General features: G+C 42.5%; 1 protein-coding gene across 1 annotated transcript in view; it reads left to right on the top strand.

Annotated features, from left to right (window-relative positions):
- Positions 1 to 1,430: 1,430 nt before the first annotated feature.
- LOC120024242 (protein eva-1 homolog C-like) overlaps positions 1,431 to 23,181 on the top strand; it is a 57,867-nt gene continuing 36,116 nt past the window's right edge. The window contains exon 1 of the mRNA XM_038968437.1: positions 1,431 to 1,521. Within this exon, the coding sequence (XP_038824365.1) occupies positions 1,431 to 1,521 (91 nt within the window). The remainder of the gene's footprint in view (positions 1,522 to 23,181) is intronic.

The following is a 23,181-nucleotide window of genomic DNA, read 5'->3' as shown; positions in this document are numbered from 1 at the left end:
ATTATTTCTGCAGGTGTCTTTGAATCTTAATTCGTAGTAGTTATTTTAAGAGATTTTGGAAAATGTGGTTGCATAAAAAACTCAGGGAGATTTTACCCTAATTCTGACATTTTCTGTGTAGCCTAAATTGTTCAAAGCAGTCCTAGATTTGTATGGTTTGTTAAACTTTGAAATCAATGTTTTTTGTTTGGCATACATTTTTTAAGTGAAAAATGGAATTTCCCATGTGCATGCCATGTGCAGAGTGGAGCACCAAAACAAACGTAAACAATGGTGATAATGCGGGACGGCTATGGCTATTCAAGGAATGACATTTCATAGAGCAACGTCACTATTTTTTTTATAGCTACGTCATTCTTCAAATTCTATGACAACAAAGCCATAAACATTGTTTTTTGTTGTTATGATACGTTATAGAGTTGTACTAACCTCAACATCCTATGAATTTACAGGAAATCTTACACTGTGGCTTTAAACATGCTGAAAGCCTCATGTGCCTTGGTCTGTGTGTCATGGTACTTCTAATACTGCCAAAATAGGGGGTTTAACATCTACCCCGTTGTTTTGCTACTTGTCAATAGCCCACATGCTTTTACTGTTGCCAGTGCCTCGGTATCAGTTATTGTAGGCCTATTTTCATTAGCCTAGTACTCTAACGCACTGACATTTGTAAATAGCACATTTAACTTCCTGATCATGCTTGTAGATAAAGACATGTCAGAATGGTGTTAATGTTTTACTACATAAAAGATTATACTACTACCTCACCCAGTTGGAAATAACCCACATTCTTTGGACTTCCAAGACATGTTGAGAATGTTTCAAGAGCATTGACAGATATGGATATATACAGTGGTATTTATGTGAATGTTTCAAGAGCATTGACAGATATGGATATATACAGTGGTATTTATGTGAATGTTTCAAGAGCATTGACAGATATGGATATATACAGTGGTATTTATGTGAATGTTTCAAGAGCATTGACAGATATGGATATATACAGTGGTATTTATGTGAATGTTTCAAGAGCATTGACAGATATGGATATATACAGTGGTATTTATGTGAATGTTTCAAGAGCATTGACAGATATGGATATATACAGTGGTATTTATGTGAATGTTTCAAGAGCATTGACAGATATGGATATATACAGTGGTATTTATGTGAATGTTTCAAGAGCATTGACAGATATGGATATATACAGTGGTATTTATGTGAATGTTTCAAGAGCATTGACAGATATGGATATATACAGTGGTATTTATGGGAATGTTTCCTTGTTATTTAAAACTGAAGCAGTATTTCTGACAGTTCTATAGGCCTACATGTGTTTCATCTACTTAATATCCTTGCACGTTTTCTTTATTTCTACAGAATAATGCCATGCGATAAAGCACAAGCCCTAACTGTCATGGTCTATTGTAATGAATGGGAAAAGTCTCTCATTTGAGATTGGAGGCTTCAGTGATTCTCTAGCCCCCAGCCTAGACCAGCCCTCTAAGCTGCAGCAGGGCTGTAAGTTTTGTTTACTGTGTCATAAACCAGGAGGAGAGCTTTGTGTCAATGTGAATTGGCGTCTAATGGGTCTCCTAATGGTTGTAAATGAGCAGACAAATGCCTGACTGGGGCCAAGGTGTTAAAGAGCAGATGTGTTAAGTTAATGTGTGCGTTAGTGCCTGTTGCTTAGGCGATTGCTCTGTCATTACCTCTCAAAATGCTGATAACTTTACATTTTGAGTCTGTTCAACTCTATATTGTCCAGAAATAGATTGAGTCAATGGATGGGACTAATGCAACCTCACAGAAAACATGTTACTAAAACCAGTATAGTCTAGATTTAATGTCAGAGCAGTTTTTTATATTTTACCTTTATTTAACTAGGCAAGTCAGTTATGAACAAATTCTTATTTTCAATGACGGCCTACCAGGGAACAGTGGGTTAACTGCCTTGTTCAGGGGCAGAATGACAGATTTTTACCTTGTCAGCTCGGGGATTCGATCTTGCAACCTTTCGGTTACTAGTCCAACAATCTAACCACTAGGCTACCTGCCACCCCGGGACAGCCCTTGGAACAGCTTTATGAATATCCTGGGTTAGACTCGATTATCGAAACATTGGGTGGTAGGCAGGAGTTGTTCCTTTAGGCCGGGGATGGGAAAGGAAACGTCATTGTCATATACGTCCCTTCATTCCTGGTTCCTAAACTCTTAAGTTATATTAGGTACAGGGCCGGGGGTTCGGAAACTTGTTTGCTCACCAGGACCACTGCAACCCAACATACCAATGCAAAAACTGCTGACTTGGCCGCATTCAATTCAACGTGAATTAAGAAAAGAATCCTGCTCCCGAATACCATCTCGGGGACTGAAAGACAACTTTAGCAATCAGGCACATTCTTGGCCAACTGGCATCTCCTTGGAGACCAAGGACCAAGCCTTTGATTGACATCTGCCTGCTGAGCTGAGGACAGTGACAGAAGTGGCTGATTTGAGACCCTACATCTGTCAGTGAGAGAAGATGGTCGTCTCTAGGCCTAGCCTACATCTGCAGGGAGGAAAGGCTAGACGTTCTGTCCCTTGGTCTGAAGCTGTAACTCAATTGTAATGAATGGTTTTCTTTCTTGTATAGGGATAGGTTTCCAGTTACTTTTCACCGTTACTCTTAAGCCTATCGTGTCGTCAAGGGTCATAAAAGAGAGGAGTTCATTAAGGCTTGAATCCTAATGTGCTTCAGTCAAATGCTTTTTCAAATCTCCCATTGACTTTAATGAACAATTTACGCTTAAGTCCAGTGTATGTGCACTTACAGTTGAAGTCGGAAGTTTACATACACTTAGGTTGGAGTCATTAAAACTCGTTTTTCAACCACTCCACAAATGTCTTGTTAACAAACTATAGTTTTGGCAAGTCGGTTAGGACATCTACTTTGTGCATGACAAGTAATTTTGTTTACAATTGTTTACAGACAGATTATTTCACTGTTTCACAATTCCGTGGGGTCAGAAGTTTACATACACTAAGTTGACTGTGCCTTTAAACAACTTTGAAAATTCCAGAAAATGTTGTCTTGGCTTTAGAAGCTTCTGATAGGCTAATTGACATAATTTGAGTCAATTGGAGGTGTACCTGTGGATGTATTTCAAGGCCTACCTTCAAACTCAGTGCCTCTTTGCTTGACATTATGGGAAAATCAAAAGAAATCAGCCAAGACCTCAGAAAAAAATGTAGACCTCCACAAGTCTGGTTCATCCTTGGGAGTAATTTCCAAACGCCTGAAGGTACCACGTTCATCTGTACAAACAATAGTACGCAAGTATAAACACCATGGGACCATGCAGCCATCATACCGCTCAGGAAGGAGAGGCGTTCTGTCTCCTAGAGATGAATGTACTTTGGTGCGAAAAGTGCAAATCAATCCCAGAACAACAGCAAAGGACCTTGTGAAGATGCTGGAGGAAACAGGTAGAAAAGTATCTATATCCACAGTAAAATGAGTCCTATATCGACATAACCTGAAAGGCCGCTCAGCAAGGAAGAAGCCACTGCTCCAAAACCGCCATAAAAAAGCCAGACTACAGTTTGCAACTGCACATGGGGACAAAGATCGTACTTTTTGGAGACAAAAATATAACTGTTTGGGCATAATGACCACCGTTATGTTTGGAGGAAAAAGGGGGAGGCTTGCAAGTCGAAGGGTTGGAAGCATCATGTTGTGGAGGTGCTTTGCTGCAGGAGGGACTGGTGCACTTCACAAAATAGATGGCATCATGAGAAGGAAAATTATGTAGATATATTGAAGAAACATCAAGACATCAGTCAGGAAGTTAAAGCTTGGTCGCAAATGAGTCTTCCAAATGGACAATGACCCCAAGCAAAGTTGCCAAAGTTGTGGCAAAATGGCTTAAGGACAACAAAGTCAAGGTATTGGAGTGGCTATCACAAAGCCCTGACCTCAATCCTATAGAAAATTTGTGGGCAGAACTGAAAAAGCGTGTGCGAGCAAGGAGGCGTACAAACCTGACTCAGTTACACCAGCTCTGTCAGGAGGAATGGGCCAAATTTCTCCCAACTTATTGTGGGAAGCTTGTGGAAGGCTACCCGAAACGTTTTACCGAAGTTAAACAATTTAAAGGCAATGCTACCAAATACTAATTAAGTGTATGTAAACTTCTGACCCACTGGGAATGTGATGAAAGAAATAAAAGCTGAAATAAATCATTCTCTCCACTGTTATTCTGACATCTCACATTCTTAAAATAAAGTGGTGATCCTAACTGACCTAAAAACAGGAATTTTTGCTAGGATTAAATGTCAGGAATTGTGAAAAACTGTTTAAATGTATTTGGCTAAGATGTTTTGGGCTTTGTGTACATATAACCAGTGCATATCAGTGCTAGTCATGCATTTCCAGTTGTCGAAATGTCACGTCCACTCTTCGAGAAGAGAAACCTAGAAATCATGGCTAAACCAGTACTGACTGAATGTTATTTTAAATAGTCTGAGTCTATCGCTTTTAATGATTTCATTCACCCTAGATATAAAAACAAATGTCAGTGGTAGGTGATTGAGTTCTCTCTCTCTCTTATCACCTCTATCATTCCAACACACAGCTGCCTGAATGACTAATTAAAAGTGAGGAGTGAGCGCTTCATGTGAAAGACCCCCTTGGCTATGAGCTAGCTCTTTAACTCTAGCAGAGTACTAAAATACCTTTATCTTATCTGATGCTTGGGGAATTAGAATCATCATCATGATAAGTACTTGAATCATAGTGCTTGAAGCCAGGTCCTTCTAACCCAGCAATGCAGAGTTGCCAACAGTGGCATTTTAAAGGGATAGTCCATCCAAATTCCAACTACAGATAGTAAAGGGAACTTTAAAGGCACACAGATACATCAAAGATGCATGTACTACTTAAACAAACATACAGTACATTCATTCACCTTTTTATATGTTTTTGGGAGAACCAGTGTGGCATGTAACCCCAGCTGCAGAAGTATTTTTCCCAATGCTTTTGGTGTCGCCCAGCCCAAAGCATGAAAAAGGGTTGCACCATAGGTCTCTATTATTGACCCACCAGGGTGTTACAGTGAAAACTCTCCCCTCTCTCTCTTTCTGTGTCTCGTAAACCTGTGGCCTAGAGACCCATTTAACCTCAGTCAATGGCTGTTAAAGTGTCACGGGGTCAACAAAGGTCAAACCATCCTAGCTAATGTGTGTGTGTGTGTGTGGCAGGAAGGCTAAACATCCATCTTGCCTTGCTCTGTCTCTCCTCTCTGCTATTGATGTGAGAGTACATAGAGTGGAGAGTTTTGTGTTTTTTTATCGACAATTTCCAAAGAGGCCACCCAAATCTTAGTGTTTTGTTTTGTTTGGTTGTGTTCCTGTTATTAAATGAGATGTCTGATTTATACAAAGCTTTATTGGTTTCTTTTGTACGTGGATAGGCAGGCAGTAGCAAGAGTTAGCAACAATAGCCCACTTGGAGAGCATGCTAACCTACTGTAACCCCACCAGGGACCTCCATGTCAAACCAGCATGGTCTTCTTTACAAGACAGTCACTCCATTGTTGCTGTGTGTTTACCCCCATTGTTGTCGCGTTAGCTCTGAAATGCTAACTTAGTGAGCGTCTCACACAAAGGCTGACCCTCTTGTGCCGGGGTTGCGTCGGGGACACTTTGTTTGGCTCGGCCAGGGCAGTCGGGCCATGGGTCATACTTGTATTATGAAAATGCTTCTCACACCGCTATCAAAGGTGTCTAGGGTTTTTTACTGGACGGCGTTGAGACAGCGAGACACTTTGGCTTGTATAGTTATTCACTTGGTCTATAAAGGCAGTGTGGCTGGCTGGAGTTGCAGGCACTAAAAAGTTTATACTTTAAAACACTGTTTTGCACACGCATTATGGCAATTGCTCTTTAAAAACTATGGCACAACCTAACTTTTAGTGCCTGCTGTTGTCGGACAACAACTAAGCAATCCTATTGTACTGGTTGTCATGGCGACCTTTGCCCTGGTTAAGGAGGTCAGTTCATCTCTCACCTGTGATGGGTTTTGGGTTATCTGCCTAACCCCCAATTATGGAGCACTCTGATGGGGTTAAGAGCCTTTTCACAGCTCTCCCTTCCTGCACACACACACACACACACACACACACACACACACACACACACACACACACACACACACACCTTCCCTCATCATCCAGCTCTCCTCTCATATCTTAATCCTGCTCTGATTTTGGAGAGAGCTGGTTAGAGTGAACCAGGCCCCCCTATTTTATTGTGTAAGCCCCTCCTCCCTCCACCATACCTCCCCCTCCTCCCTCCCCCACTCCTCCTCCCCCACTCCACTCTGCCCCTCCTCCCTCCACCATACCTCCCTCCTCTCCTCCCGGTCTACCTCCCCCTCCATCCCCCACTCTGCCCCTCCTACCCAGGGCTTTTGCCTGAGCACTACTGTGTTTCTGTGTCGGTGTGCCAGGTGAGCTCTGTCCAAACAACCCCCCTCCTGCTTGTTTTGTCTACAGCGGGCGGAGGCAGGCGGGAGGGACGGACGGAGGGAGGCAGGCGGAATGGGGGTGGCACAAGGCTGGTATTCTCTTAAGAGAAGAAAATAACAAAACTTCAAAGTGCCTCACTTTTTGTAAATTATGTTCTATGAAGCCAGATTGTGAAGGACTCCATTCATCCCTCTTGACAGTATGTAACCAAAGACGAAGTGGAGATGGCAGGGAATGCTACATATCAGTGGAGTGTTTTGTAATGTTGTGTACCTCACGGTGTACTCTGTTTAACAGTGTGTCGCTATTATCACACAGATCCATGTTTTATATCATCCAGCAGCAGTACGTCATGTAGTAATGACCAGTATCCTGTCAGATATCACACGCACGCACGCACGCACACACACACACACACACACACACACACACACAACAACAAACACTTCTATATTTGTGACAATGTGATAGAACACACTAACGTATTGTATGACACTCAATTGTAAGAGTGCGCATTACTCATTCTCAGTATGCGAAAATATAATGTTTTATAGTATGTGAATTTTCTCAAATCGAGAGTGGTTTAAATGCCAGGATGTTGTACTCATCTCAGCTCTTCATCTCGTAGAATTAAATGCACACTTTTCCACCATGCATTGGACGAGGTGGGCTGTGAGTGATTGGCCCTAGTTCTCTGCAAGTAGCCAAACAACACAATGAGGCTACTTAATTGGGAAAATGCTGAATAGCAAAGCTTCTGCGGTGGTGTTAAAATGTAGGTTAAGTAGTTCTTGTTCCCCTTGAAATAAGTATTTTAAAAAATAAAAAAAATAAAAAAATCTATTTATTTTTTTGACATTCAAAAGTTTCTTGTTCACTTGGCCTTCATCAGAGCTTTTAAAGTAAATACTAAACCATCTTTTGATTTGTGAATGTGTCGGCACCGGGGACTGGGATGGGACTGCGATAATGATGTCATGTTAATCAGGCCTTTTGATTGGAACATATGGATGGTTTTAGTTTTGAGGGCTTATGGGTCTTTAGCAGTCATTCTGATCTCGTTCCCAATGATCACTGCTTTAGTTTATTATGTTGTCGTTCCCAATGATCACTGCTTTAGTTTATTATGTTGTCGTTCCCAGTGATCACTGCTTTAGTTTATTATGTTGTCGTTCCCAATGATCACTGCTTTAGTTTATTATGTTGTCGTTCCCAATGATCACTGCTTTAGTTTAGTATGTTGTCGTTCCCAATGATCACTGCTTTAGTTTAGTATGTTGTCGTTCCCAATGATCACTGCTTTAGTTTATTATGTTGTCGTTCCCAATGATCACTGCTTTAGTTTAGTATGTTGTCGTTCCCAATGATCACTGCTTTAGTTTATTATGTTGTCGTTCCCATTGATCACTGCTTTAGTTTATTATGTTGTCGTTCCCAATGATCACTGCTTTAGTTTAGTATGTTGTCGTTCCCAGTGATCACTGCTTTAGTTTATTATGTTGTTGTTCCCAATGATCACTGCTTTAGTTTATTATGTTGTCGTTCCCAATGATCACTGCTTTAGTTTAGTATGTTGTCGTTCCCAATGATCACTGCTTTAGTTTATTATGTTGTCGTTCCCAATGATCACTGCTTTAGTTTATTATGTTGTCGTTCCCAGTGATCACTGCTTTAGTTTATTATGTTGTCGTTCCCAATGATCACTGCTTTAGTTTATTATGTTGTCGTTTCCAATGATCACTGCTTTAGTTTATTATGTTGTCGTTCCCAGTGATCACTGCTTTAGTTTATTATGTTGTCGTTCCCAATGATCACTGCTTTAGTTTATTATGTTGTCGTTCCCAATGATCACTGCTTTAGTTTATTATGTTGTCGTTCCCAATGATCACTGCTTTAGTTTAGTATGTTGTCGTTCCCAATGATCACTGCTTTAGTTTATTATGTTGCTATCCAGCGGTTTGGAAATGTGCGACACACCTGACTGTCTACGTTTTTCTGTGCGATAGCCTTTTGATTTGAACATTTTGAACAGTTTTGGTGTGTGTACTAGGCTATTTGATATGTTACAGCACTTTGGTTTCACTAATAAATATGTTGAAATGGAACCAAATGATCTGTTTCTATCTGAAGGTCCTTTTTAAATAGGATTGATGGGCTATATGGGTTACATTATAGGTTGAATGTGATAGTCTGCCTATAACCAGCCTGAGTAGGATTATAACTCCATTAGGTTGAATGTAATAGTCTGACTATAACCAGCCTGAGTAGGCCTATAACTCCATTAGTTTGAATGTGATAGTCTGCCTACAACCAGCCTGAGTAGGCCTATAACTCCATTCGGTTGAATGTGATAGTCTGCCTATAACCAGCCTGAGTAGGCCAATAACTCCATTAGGTTGAATGTGATAGTCTGACTATAACCAGCCTGAGTAGGCCTATAACTCCATTAGGTTGAATGTGATAGTCTGCCTACAACCAGCCTGAGTAGGCCAATAACTCCATTAGGTTGAATGTGATAGTCTGACTATAACCAGCCTGAGTAGGCCTATAACTCCAGTAGGTTGAATGTGATAGTCTGCCTACAACCAGCCTGAGTAGGCCTATAACTCCATTAGGTTGAATGTGATAGTCTGCCTACAACCAGCCTGAGTAGGCCTATAACTCCATTAGGTTGAATGTGATAGTCTGACTATAACCAGCCTGAGTAGGCCTATAACTCCATTAGGTTGAATGTGATAGTCTGCCTATAACCAGCCTGGGTAGGTCTGTAACTCCATTAGGTTGAATGTGATAGTCTGCCTATAACCAGCCTGAGTAGGCCTATAACTCCATTAGGTTGAATGTGATAGTCTGCCTATAACCAGCCTGAGCAGGCCTATAACTCCATTAGGTTGAATGTGATAGTCTGACTATAACCAGCCTGAGTAGGCCTATAACTCCATTAGGTTGAATGTGATAGGCCTATTCAGCCTGGTTATAGGCAGACTATAACTCCATTAGGTTGAATGTGATAGTCTGACTATAACCAGCCTGAGTAGGCCAATAACTCCATTAGGTTGAATGTGATAGTCTGCCTATAACCAGGCTGAGTAGGCCTATAACTCCATTAGGTTGAATGTGATAGGCCTATTCAGCCTGGTTATAGGCAGACTATAACTCCATTAGGTTGAATGTGATAGTCTGACTATAACCAGCCTGAGTAGGCCAATAACTCCATTAGGTTGAATGTGATAGTCTGCCTATAACCAGGCTGAGTAGGCCTATAACTCCATTAGGTTGAATGTGATAGTCTGACTATAACCAGCCTGAGTAGGCCTATAACTCCATTAGGTTAAATGTGATAGTCTGCCTATAACCAGCCTGAGTAGGCCTATAACTCCATTAGGTTGAATGTGATAGTCTGCCTATAACCAGCCTGGGTAGGTCTATAACTCCATTAGGTTGAATGTGATAGTCTGCCTATAACCAGCCTGGGTAGGCCTATAACTCCATTAGGTTGAATGTGATAGTCTGCCTATAACCAGCCTGAGTAGGCCTATAACTCCATTAGGTTGAATGTGATAGTCTGACTATAACCAGCCTGAGTAGGCCTATAACTCCATTAGGTTGAATGTGATAGTCTGCCTATAACCAGGCTGAATAGGCCTATAACTCCATTAGGTTGAATGTGATAGTCTGACTATAACCAGCCTGAGTAGGCCAATAACTCCATTAGGTTGAATGTGATAGTCTGCCTATAACCAGGCTGAGTAGGCCTATAACTCCATTAGGTTGAATGTGATAGTCTGACTATAACCAGCCTGAGTAGGCCTATAACTCCATTAGGTTGAATGTGATAGTCTGACTATAACCAGCCTGAGTAGGTCTATAACTCCAGTAGGTTGAATGTGATAGTCTGCCTATAACCAGCCTGAGTAGACCTATAACTCCATTAGGTTGAATGTGATAGTCTGCCTATAACCAGCCTGGGTAGGCCTATAACTCCATTAGTTTGAATGTGATAGTCTGCCTATAACCAGCCTGGGTAGGCCTATAACTCCATTAGGTTGAATGTGATAGTCTGACTATAACCAGTCTGGGTAGGCCTATAACTCCATTAGGTTGAATGTGATAGTCTGCCTATAACCAGCCTGGGTAGGCCTATAACTCCATTAGGTTGAATGTGATAGTCTGCCTATAACCAGGCTGAATAGGCCTATAACTCCATTAGGTTGAATGTGATAGTCTGCCTATAACCAGCCTGAGTAGGCCTATAACTCCATTAGGTTGAATGTGATAGTCTGCCTATAACCAGCCTGGGTAGGCCTATAACTCCATTAGGTTGAATGTGATAGTCTGACTATAACCAGCCTGAGTAGGCCTATAACTCCATTAGGTTGAATGTGATAGTCTGCCTATAACCAGCCTGAGTAGGCCAATAACTCCATTAGGTTGAATGTGATAGTCTGACTATAACCAGCCTGAATAGGCCAATAACTCCATTCCTATTCTATTCAGTTTAGAGAAATGCATCAAATGGTAAATGAGCTATTATCAGGCTGGTTAATGTGATGCATGTTGAATTTGTAAAAATCCACCCGCACTCGGCCCCGCCCCAGCCAATTAGGAGTAGCTACTACGTTGCAGCCGTGTACTGCATACTTTTTACTAAACAGTACCTGCTAAATACTATGAGATGATGAGTACATACTATGTTTAAGTTTGTAGTACGCTAGTAGGTGTATTTGGACATGGCCAGTGTGCATCCTCTCTAACACTTGGCACTTGTGTGTGTGTTTACCTGTGTGTGTGGGAGGGTGAGGCCAAACTTGTTAACACCCTTACCTACCTCCTATACCCCACATCGAGAGTGTGGCTCCTGTGGAAACAGAGAGATGTACTGGCGACGAGAGATGCCTGGGCGTGTTGTTTACAGAAGGAAACACCTCCCCATGTGAGGTCAACATGGGGGGGAATTATCTGGGCTGTGTTCATTAGGACACACTGTTACAAAATGCTTTGCGCCCAAAACAAATTAGCATTTTCCTATTGGACAAGGTCAGGTTGGACAAACCCCTGTTTTCTACTATTTGGTGCATAATGAACATGACCCAGTTTCAATCAAGGCAGATATTTCAGGGCCTTTTTCAGGATAGAGTTATGACAAATGTAATTTATCAGACTGTCTATAATACTGCTGTCAAAATGAGTTAATATTTTGGCTACATTTAGTCTCTTTTTTTTCTTTTTTTTTGTGCTTTACTTTCGTGTGGAAAGGCATTGGCCTAAAGTGCTCTGAGAAGTAGCCTGCAGTCTTGATATGATTAGGCTACTTTTGCATTGGCTTTTTCAAGTCTCTGCAAATTGCCTATAAAACTGTCTGTAATCCAGTCAAACAGCAGCGTTGGTTGGCCACGTTGCCAAGAGATGTGAGGGGAAGGGAACACATTCTGAGTGAGATAATAATGCCTGTTACATAACTAGAGATGTGAAGGGAAGGGAACACATTCTGAGTGAGATAATAATGCCTGTTACATGACTAGAGATGTGAGGGGAAGGGAACACATTCTGAGTGAGATAATAATGCCTGTTACATGACTAGAGATGTGAGGGGAAGGGAACACATCCTGAGTGAGATAATAATGCCTGTTACATGACTAGAGATGTGAAGGGAAGGGAACACATTCTGAGTGAGATAATAATCCCTGTTACATGACTAGAGATGTGAGGGGAAGGGAACACATCCTGAGTGAGATAATAATGCCTGTTACATAACTAGAGATGTGAAGGGAAGGGAACACATCCTGAGTGAGATAATAATACCTGTTACATGACTAGAGATGTGAAGGGAAGGGAACACATTCTGAGTGAGATAATAATCCCTGTTACATGACTAGAGATGTGAGGGGAAGGGAACACATCCTGAGTGAGATAATAATGCCTGTTACATAACTAGAGATGTGAAGGGAAGGGAACACATTCTGAGTGAGATAATAATACCTGTTACATGACTAGAGATGTGAGGGGAAGGGAACACATCCTGAGTGAGATAATAATGCCTGTTACATGACTAGAGATGTGAAGGGAAGGGAACACATTCTGAGTGAGATAATAATCCCTGTTACATGACTAGAGATGTGAGGGGAAGGGAACACATTCTGAGTGAGATAATAATGCCTGTTACATGACTAGAGATGTGAAGGGAAGGGAACACATTCTGAGTGAGATAATAATGCCTGTTACATGACTAGAGATGTGAGGGGAAGGGAACACATTCTGAGTGAGATAATAATGCCTGTTACATGACTAGAGATGTGAAGGGAACACATTCTGAGTGAGATAATAATGCCTGTTACATGCCTAGAGATGTGAAGGGAAGGGAACACATTCTGAGTGAGATAATAATGCCTGTTACATGACTAGAGATGTGAAAGGAAGGGAACACATTCTGAGTGAAATAATGCCTGCTACATGACTAGAGATGTGAGGGGAAGGGAACACATCCTGAGTGAGATAATAATGCCTGTTACATGACTAGAGATGTGAGGGGAAGGGAACACATTCTGAGTGAGATAATAATGCCTGTTACATGACTAGAGATCTGAAGGGAAGGGAACACATTCTGAGTGAGATAATAATGCCTGTTACATGACTAGAGATGTGAGGGGAAGGGAACACATCCTGAGTGAGATAATAATGCCTGTTACATGACTAGAGATGTGAAAGGAAGGGAACACATTCTGAGTGAGATAATGCCTGCTACATGACTAGAGATGTGAGGGGAAGGGAACACATCCTGAGTGAGATAATAATGCCTGTTACATGACTAGAGATGTGAAGGGAAGGGAACACATTCTGAGTGAGATAATAATCCCTGTTACATGACTAGAGAAGGGAAGGGAACACATTCTGAGTGAGATGATAATGCCTGTTACATGACTAGAGATGTGAGGGGAAGGGAACACATCCTGAGTGAGATAATAATGCCTGTTACATGACTAGAGATGTGAAAGGAAGGGAACACATTCTGAGTGAGATAATGCCTGCTACATGACTAGAGATGTGAGGGGAAGGGAACACATCCTGAGTGAGATAATAATGCCTGTTACATGACTAGAGATGTGAGGGGAAGGGAACACATTCTGAGTGAGATAATAATGCCTGTTACATGACTAGAGATGTGAAGGGAAGGGAACACATTCTGAGTGAGATAATAATGCCTGTTACATGACTAGAGATGTGAGGGGAAGGGAACACATCCTGAGTGAGATAATAATCCCTGTTACATGACTAGAGATGTGAGGGGAAGGGAACACATTCTGAGTGAGATAATAATGCCTGTTACATGACTAGAGATGTGAAGGGAAGGGAACACATTCTGAGTGAGATAATAATGCCTGTTACATGACTAGAGATGTGAAGGGAAGGGAACACATCCTGAGTGAGATAATAATGCCTGTTACATGACTAGAGATGTGAAGGGAAGGGAACACATTCTGAGTGAGATAATAATCCCTGTTACATGACTAGAGATGTGAGGGGAAGGGAACACATCCTGAGTGAGATAATAATGCCTGTTACATGACTAGAGATGTGAAGGGAAGGGAACACATCCTGAGTGAGATAATAATGCCTGTTACATGACTAGAGATGTGAAGGGAAGGGAACACATTCTGAGTGATATAATAATGCCTGTTACATGACTAGAGATGTGAAGGGAAGGGAACACTTTCTGAGTGAGATAATAATGCCTGTTACATGACTAGAGATGTGAAGGGAAGGGAACACATTCTGAGTGAGATAATAATGCCTGTTACATGACTAGAGATGTGAAGGGAACACATTCTGAGTGAGATAATAATGCCTGTTACATGACTAGAGATGTGAAGGGAAGGGAACATATTCTGAGTGAGATAATAATGCCTGTTACATGACTAGAGATGTGAAGGGAAGGGAACACATCCTGAGTGAGATAATAATGCCTGTTACATGACTAGAGATGTGAAGGGAAGGGAACACATTCTGAGTGAGATAATAATGCCTGTTACATGACTAGAGATGTGAAGGGAACACATTCTGAGTGAGATAATAATGCCTGTTACATGACTAGAGATGTGAAGGGAAGGGAACACATCCTGAGTGAGATAATAATGCCTGTTACATGACTAGAGATGTGAAGGGAAGGGAACACATTCTGAGTGAGATGATAATGCCTGTTACATGACTAGAGATGTGAGGGGAAGGGAACACATTCTGAGTGAGATAATAATGCCTGTTACATGACTAGAGATGTGAAAGGAAGGGAACACATTCTGAGTGAGATAATGCCTGCTACATGACTAGAGATGTGAGGGGAAGGGAACACATCCTGAGTGAGATAATAATGCCTGTTACATGATTTGGCCGCTGCCGCGGTTGTAATTAAATCATGAAATATGAAGACAAAAACCAACTCTGTAGCTGTGGCACCCATGGCTCACAAACCCCCAGAGACATGCCAATTAGGCAATCTGAATTTTATAATCATCCCCTTTTTAAAGAGGACACTTCTCCACCAGAGTCTAACCCACAACCAACAAACCCAGAGAGCTTGAACGTCATATGATAACTCACTAATAACAGATAAACCATGGAATGTTGGATCCCAGAAATCCCAACACAAACATAGAGGGAATGTGTAAATCCTGACGGAAGTTGACTCCTAATGAGGGTAATGACTGTCTCGAACAAGGCCTGCATTAAACAGTCATCCCCCACAACCAACCCAGGGCTGAAACTTCATTTTATAATCATTATTTTGCATAGGGATGGCTTTTTATCCTTAAAAACCCTCCCTTAACCGCCCAATCAGATCCCTAGTTGGAGGGTGTTACAGTAATAACATGCGGTAATGACTGTTATGGTGGTGAACTTCATTCCCGAAACGTTTAACCCCTGAACCAGCCAGTCTAATCTAGGCGGCGGAGGTGTGTTGGAGCTTGCCCCTTCTGGCATGGGGGTTAGATGAGGAGCCCCAAAGCAAACACACAGAGGATTCCTAAGTGACACCTCTGCACTGCTGCGCCGGCTGGAATCTGAATGCAACATCAATGAAACGGATCAGTTTAACACCCTTGTATTTCTCTGTTGAACTCCTGATCAACGCTTAGACTCAGATGGACAGTCAGTCAAAGGCAGATTTGTCTAAACATTCGCTGAAAATAAGGGAATTAGGATTTCAGTCAGTTCTCATTTTGGTTTGCGGTTAGGCAACATTCATCAAGTAAATTCCAGTTCCATTGTCTGAAAGCGGTCGGGAAGCTCTAGACACTATGAAACACAAATCAAACGTTCAAGAAATGATGAAGAGGGATGGCCCAGGCTTGCTTCTACAGGTAGGGAGTGGGGGGACACAGACTGTCTCACTACTCAGATTGTATTGCAGCATCGCTGGCTTTGCTCAGACTTTACTGAGAATAATACGTTATCGTCATCGATGTTTCCAGACGGTGCTATTGAGAGTTATTATGGTCGGAGATGTAGCTGGAGACCGGTGGGTGTGTCTGTGTACATCAACGATTATCTCCTCCCCGTCCACCCCACTTACGTGTGGCTATCAAATTATCCTCTCAACACTGCCACCCCTCCCCACCACCCCTCGCTCCTGCGCTGAGGGAATGTCAGCCACGCTTTGATGCCCCCCCCCTCACTCTCTCACTCTTCCCTTGCTTCCTGGTCGCTGATTTATGTTCCTTGTGAAGAGCTGTCGACGCGTCTGTTCCAATACAGCCCTTTACAAGTTCTTATCCATCCCTTCATCCATCCATCTCTCTCTCTCTCTCTCTCTCGTTTCCCTTATCCCCCTCTTCTCATTTTATGATGTGTTTACGGGAGACGATACAAGCACAGTCAGGGTGGAACAAGATATTTGAAGGCCCATTAGAGGTATGGCAGGAGGAGGAGAAGAGCGGGCGGGAGGGAGAGAAAGAGCGACAGGTTGAAAGAAAGTGATGTAGAGAGAGAGAGGAAAGGTAGAGTAGTGCAGGGTGCAGTGGTGGTGGGACCAGCTGAAACAAGGAGCCATTGTGTAGCCCCTGGTTCAGACTGACAGTCTGCATTACGGCATGCTACAGCAGAGCCCTCAAAGCCATACTGGTCTGCTGCTGCTCAGCCTCCCTGGGCCCGGGGCAACCTCACGTAAGCTCAGATGGAGGGAAGGGAAGAGGGGGATGAAAGAATGAAGGGAACAGAAAGGAAGGGAGCTCTGCAGACGATTGATTGTTTTGGCAACCTCAGGTAAGCTCAGACTGAGGGAGGAGAAGTGAGAGAGGGAGAAATAATGAAAAGAGAGAGCGGGTGTGGTAAGATGAGGAAGTGACAGAGGAGGAGGGGGAGAGAAACCAAAAGAAGAGATGAAGCTGGTTTGGTGAGAGAAGGATAGGAGGTAGAAGAGATGAAGCTGGTTTGGTGAGAGAAGGAGAGGAGGTAGAAGAGATGAAGCTGGTTTGGTGAGAGAAGGAGAGGAGGTAGAAGAGATGAGAAATCAGGATAGAGGGAGGTAGCAAGAAGGGAGTCTGCAGTGAGAAGAGGAAGGAAGGAAGAGAGAGGAGAAGGACAGAAAAAAAGGAAGTTCCCACTCCTGTCTGTCTGTCTAGTGAGCTGAACCATAAGAGACTCTTAGTGGCTAGCTGTTCCATCAGGCCTTAGGTCTATTAGGATCTTCTTGGTTAAGTCCTATTGGACAAGCTTCCCTCAGTCCCTGTTCTTTCAACCCACAGAGGTGCTAGTCTGCCCCTCCACCTGTGGTTCACTCCTCTGTGAACAGACCCTTGGATAAGCCTGTTAATTCCCAGGCAAAGCTCTCCCTTTCTGGGCCCACCCACTCCCCCATTTTGTTATGGGAATTCCTCCTCCTTTTCTCCTCCCTGTCTTCCCCGCCTGGGCTTTTGAACCTCCTGAAAAGGTATGTGGTGTGACTGTTAATGCATTAAATTGATGAATGGTGACTGTCAGGGAAAGGGCGTGGGTGTGTGTGGGTGTGCTAGAGTCAGAGGGCAGCCGAATGGATATCCCCCCCCCACATCTCAGAGTGAAAGTGTCCTCTTGCTGACCTCTGACCTACAGGGGTCAGGGGGACAGGCACGCGCTAGCCGAGAGGGCAGTGGCACCCCTTCGGAAGCTAAGCTGTAAGGAGCCTCTAGCATGCTGAGAGAGAGAGGGCTTTACAGATACCTCAAGCCCCAACAGATATTAAAGGCATTATCTTGAGGCTGAATGACAATCTCCAGATTGTTTCTTTAAAGATGACCTACAGAACCCCATGAGAGACGTAGAGAGCAGGCTCACAGGTGGACATTTTCTCATTGTCTCAAGCTTGCACAGAAAGCCCGCCCACACAGATGCCCACACAGATGCCCACGCAGATGCCCACACAGATGCCCACACAGATATGTGATTCTAATGACGCAGTAGGTTAGAGCAGGTGCTGGTGTAACAGTGCATTCTGTTCTGCCTCGAGCGGGGCTACAACTCGCAACCTTCTACACAACAACAAGTACACTCAATGCCAACCACCAACCGAGCAAGAGATTACTACTGGTCTGTCGCTCATGATTGGCTTCAGATCTCATTGAAGTTGATGTCTCCAGGTAACTGGGTAAGTTTCATATCCTCCACACTGGAAAGACGAGAGTTGTGGGTTAAATTCCTGCATGGGCTACGTGGAGGCTACTGGTAATGTGTCGATGTCTATAGTTGTGTAAATGACTGGATAAAAACGGTTGCTACTGGACCATAGTTGACCACACACTAAAGCGGAGCTCGCCAACCCTGTTCCTGGAGAGCTGCCCTCCTGAGATTCCCTAAAAACACTCCACTTCCATACAGCTACTACTTTTTCATAGCAGGTTAGGAGAACTTACACAGCAGGTTAGGATAATTAGGTTAAGAAGGACAGTTCAATCTAGTACATGCTTAACTGAATGAACAACAAAGACGGAATGCAAATGACATTTTTAAATAATTTGGGGAATGTCCTCATCTCATGGAAGATTCTCGGAGCCAGATGATGTGATGGCAGGTAGCCCTGTGCAGGGGTGGGGAGGCCACGTTGTTATTGCTTCTACTGCTGATTGCTGCTTTAAGGTTATTATAGCTGGTGGTTTTGGGGAGGTTGAAAACTGTTGCTGAAAAACAGCAATTGAGAGAACATGGATAAGTTGACATATAAATATATACAGAGATTTGCACCCATTGGTTGAGAGAGAAGGTGATAATTACAAGAGTGAGCCCATGTGTTAAACAGCAAGATCAGGGAATGTGCATTATTATGCTGTGCTTATAGGCTATAAGGTTAATAAGGGAATGACATTCCACACATGGCTAATAGGAAAGAGGAGAACAAACAATTTGTAAGTCGCTCTGGATAAGAGCGTCTGCTAAATGACTTAAATGTAAATGTAAACAAGACGCTATGCTGATGATGATACGTTTGTATTCTTTCCCACTATGCCCCTAGAATACGAAACAGAGAATTATGCTATGCTTACTTGAGCAAATAAAACAATGACAACTTGATATTATTCATCTCCAGCACCACCCCAACATTGACACACAGAGCCTTCAGAAAGTATTCTTACCCCTGATTCCACATTTGTTGTTACAGCCTGGATTCAACATGTATAACATTTGAGTTTTTTCTCACTCATCTACACACAATACCCCATAATAAAAAATGAAGACCTGCTTTGAGAAAGTTTTGCAAATGTATTGCGAATTAAATCCAGAAATATATATAAGTATTCACAGCCCTGAGTCAATACTTTTGTAGAAGCACCTTTGGTGGCGATTACAAGTGCTCAGCATATGTGGGGACTCCTTCAAGACTGTTGGAAAAGCCTTCCAGATGAAGCTGGTTGAGAGAATGCCAAGAGTGTGCAAAGCTGTCACCAAGGCCAAGGGTGGCTACTTTGAAGAATCTCAAATATAATTTGATTTAACACTTTTTTGGTTACTACATGATTCCATAGGTGTTATTACATCGTTTTGATGTCTTCACTATTATGCTACAATGTAGAAAATAGTAAAAATTAAGAAAAACCCTTGAATGAGTAGGTGTATCCAAACTTTTGACTGGTATTGTATGTTGATGTTGGAGTGGTGCTATGAATATAAAGCAGATTTGTATTTTACTTATTGTAAATGTTTTATTTAAAAGAGCATTCAGACCAGCCTTCCTGATTTGAACTTTCGTAAAAGACATTACAATCTGACAGATATTCCCTGAGGATGAGCTCTTTCTCTTCTCTCTCAGGTCTTGCTTTGTGGGCGACTTCCTGGCGCTATACTAAGCTGGTGTCAGTCTCTATAAGTCATAACACACAGCCTAGCTATATAAACGCCTGGAGGGACTGTCACAATTGGATCTACAGTATAGGCTACTCAAAATGACATGGACAAATACATAGCCCTCTGTTTAGTCAATCTGGGGATGGGGACATGGAGTTCCCAACCTCTGTGCCGTAAACCAGTATCTGTCCGTAGAGAGTTTACTACCGGGCCATCTTCCATTTGGCTACCTACAGTAGGGGATAGGAGTCTTGGGTTGGGGTAGAGGTGTATGCCTAGATGCCAGGGAGGGGTGCTGAGTTTGGGGAAATGTTCTAGACTGCCGGAGTGTCTCTGGGAAACAGTTGGAACAGTCAGGCCGGTGTTGTTGTTTGTCTCTAGACTAGACTGTGTTTATGGCTTCAGCTGTCCTCAGACTCAGTCAGGCTCCACTCTCCCTTACAGGGAAGGACAGGAGGGGCAAAAGGGCACGGGAGTTCCACTACAACCATTACATTAAAAATAGTCGGATAACCAGAAAATAGATTTCAGTTGTCCGAATTGACAGGTAAAAAATCACATTGTCAAACAATTACTCCGATCAGAATTCTCTCTCAAATGTCTGATCTAGGCCAATAGCCGAAGTCTGTTTTTTATAGCGGGGACTCGGGTGTCTCGTTGTAGAAGCCCAAGTGTTTTTTGTTTTTTTTCATTTGATATGAATATAACTTGTCCTATTAAGCCACTTCCAGTGTAATGCTAGATTTCTTCTGCCACACTATTTAATTATTTTTATTTTAGCTTTATTTAACTAGGCAAGTCAGTTGAGAACAAACTCTTATTTACAATGACGGCCTACCCCGGCCAAACCCTAACCAGGATGACGCTGGGCCAATTGTGCGCCGCCCTATGGGACTCTCAATCACAGCCGGTTGTGATACAGCCTGGAATCAAACCAGGGTCTGTAGTGACGCCTCTATCACTGAGATGCAGTGCCTTAGACCGCTGCGCCACTCGGGAGCCCCCATGATCAAACAATGAATGAATCTAACAGACTTCTAGGTTGTTTCAGAAAGTTTGAAGTTGTTTTTGAATAATCCCAAAAACATGGGAGGCCTAAGGTAATAATGAGAGAGAAGAAACAATAGGGGCTGCAGGTAGTCTAGCGGGTTAGAGTGTTGTGCCAGTAACCGAAAGGGTGCTGGTTGGAATCCATGAGCCGACTAGCTGGAAACATCTGCTGCTGTGCCCTTGAGCAAGGCATGTAATCCTAATTGCTCCTGTAAGTCGCTCTGGATAAGAGTGTCTGCTAAAATGTAAAAGCAAGATATAAAAATCGAATGAGAAATTTTAACAAACCTTATAGTTGAGCAAAGCATTATAAGACAGAAATGATGCAGGCATCTGAGGCCAGCAAAAAAATCCTTCCTTGTTGTAGCGAACCAAATGACCAAAAGCCTAATCCTACTAACTGAAGTATCATAAAGACAAATTCATATTATGAAGAGTATTTTCCAAACTATTCTAACAGTGCTTAATGTCCTAAAGTTGCAGCTTTAAAATGGAAATATGAACATTTCCATCTATGCTATTCTCATTCACAGATTTATTTTGAATTGACAAATATTTCAGGCCACAAGAAGTAAAATTTAGCAAACAATACCAAGATGTAGAGGAGTGAAAAGAACACTGAGGCTATAGCTGAGGAAAGTTTATGAAAGAAATGCATAGTTGGCCTAGACCTATTGCCATGTTACTCTAGCAATGTGCAACCGACCTACAACACATATAGTAGCCTAGGCCTCATAAGAGAGAGAGAGGAGGAGGAGGAGGAGGAAAACATGTCAATCAGTGTATAATGATCCAGTTGTGAGGACAGCAGAGTTGCTCTGCAGCCCATGATGATTTACACCCCATCACAAGACACAAAGCCAGCGAGGCTCGTTGACTGTGTCACTCCCTCCATCTGCGGTCTTTGAGAGAGAGAGAGAGAGGTTCCCTTCATTCACTCTTTAATCTGTAACCGTTCACATTCCCACATATCTCCCTAATTCACTTGTTTGTACAGTATATACAGGCTAAGTAAGCTCTGATTACCGGACTGTAAAAGGGAAATCGTGGTTTCACCCCTGATACCGGACTGTAAAAGGGAAATCGTGGTTTCACCCCTGATACCGGACTGTAAAAGGGAAATTGTGGTTTCACCCATTTGGAGACATAGGAAAATGCTTTGGAAGAACCCAGGAGAGACTTGGGAGGGCAAAGCAGTAACTCTCTCACACACACACTCACTCACTCACCAGTGAGTAGGCGGGTTGCCTGGATCGTGTGTGGCCCTTACTGGAGGTTTAGTGTACAAGCAAGGCTCAGGGTCTGCCATACTGAACTATAGTCCACTTTTTCAGTTATTAATGCCATGCAAGGTTCAACCTCATGTGAGTAAGCCCCCTCAGCTGATCCCCACACATATCTGTGGGTGGATGGGAGGGATGTGTGCGTGCGACAGAAATAACTGTGTGTGCACATGGTGGAATCAGGAGTGGATTGGAGGGTGGGCGTAAGCCAACCCAAGTCAACACCCCTCCCTCGTGAGCTAGAACCATTGATTCTGTCACTATACACATAAACACAAACTAACACACACACACATGTTATTGGTGGCTGTCTTGTGTCAATGAAACCATGAGATCAGCCTCAGGAACTGTAAAAAACTAATCCAGAATGTGGCCACTCTGGCCACGGAGGAACTAGCCTCACTAGTGTATAGTACGTAGTAGTAGTAGTAGTAGAAGAAAAAATAGTAGTAGAAATAGCAGCAGTAACAGTAGTAGTAGTATAAATAACAGCAGTAACAGTAGTAGTAGTAGAAATAGCAGCAGTAACAGTAGTAGTAGTAGAAATAGCAGCAGTAACAGTAGTAGTAGAAATAGCAGCAGTAACAGTAGTAGTAGTATAAATAACAGCAGTAACAGTAGTAGTAGTAGAAATAGCAGCAGTAACAGTAGTAGTAGTATAAATAGCAGCAGTAACAGTAGTAGTAGAAATAACAGCAGTAACAGTAGTCGTAGAAATAGCAGCAGTAACAGTAGTAGTAGTAGAAATAGCAGCAGTAACAGTAGTAGTAGTATAAATAGCAGCAGTAACAGTAGTAGTAGTATAAATAGCAGCAGTAACAGTAGTAGTAGTAGAAATAGCAGCAGTAACAGTAGTAGTAGTAGAAATAGCAGCAGTTACAGTAGTAGTAGAAATAGCAGCAGTAACAGTAGTAGTAGTAGAAATAGCAGCAGTTACAGTAGTAGTAGAAATAGCAGCAGTAACAGTAGTAGTAGTAGAAATAGCAGCAGTTACAGTAGTCGTAGAAATAGCAGCAGTAACAGTAGTAGTAGTA

This window comes from Salvelinus namaycush, chromosome 29, assembly GCF_016432855.1.
Source record: "Salvelinus namaycush isolate Seneca chromosome 29, SaNama_1.0, whole genome shotgun sequence".
Lineage (NCBI taxonomy): Eukaryota > Metazoa > Chordata > Actinopteri > Salmoniformes > Salmonidae > Salvelinus > Salvelinus namaycush.
This window is presented reverse-complemented; position numbering and strand designations above follow the sequence as displayed.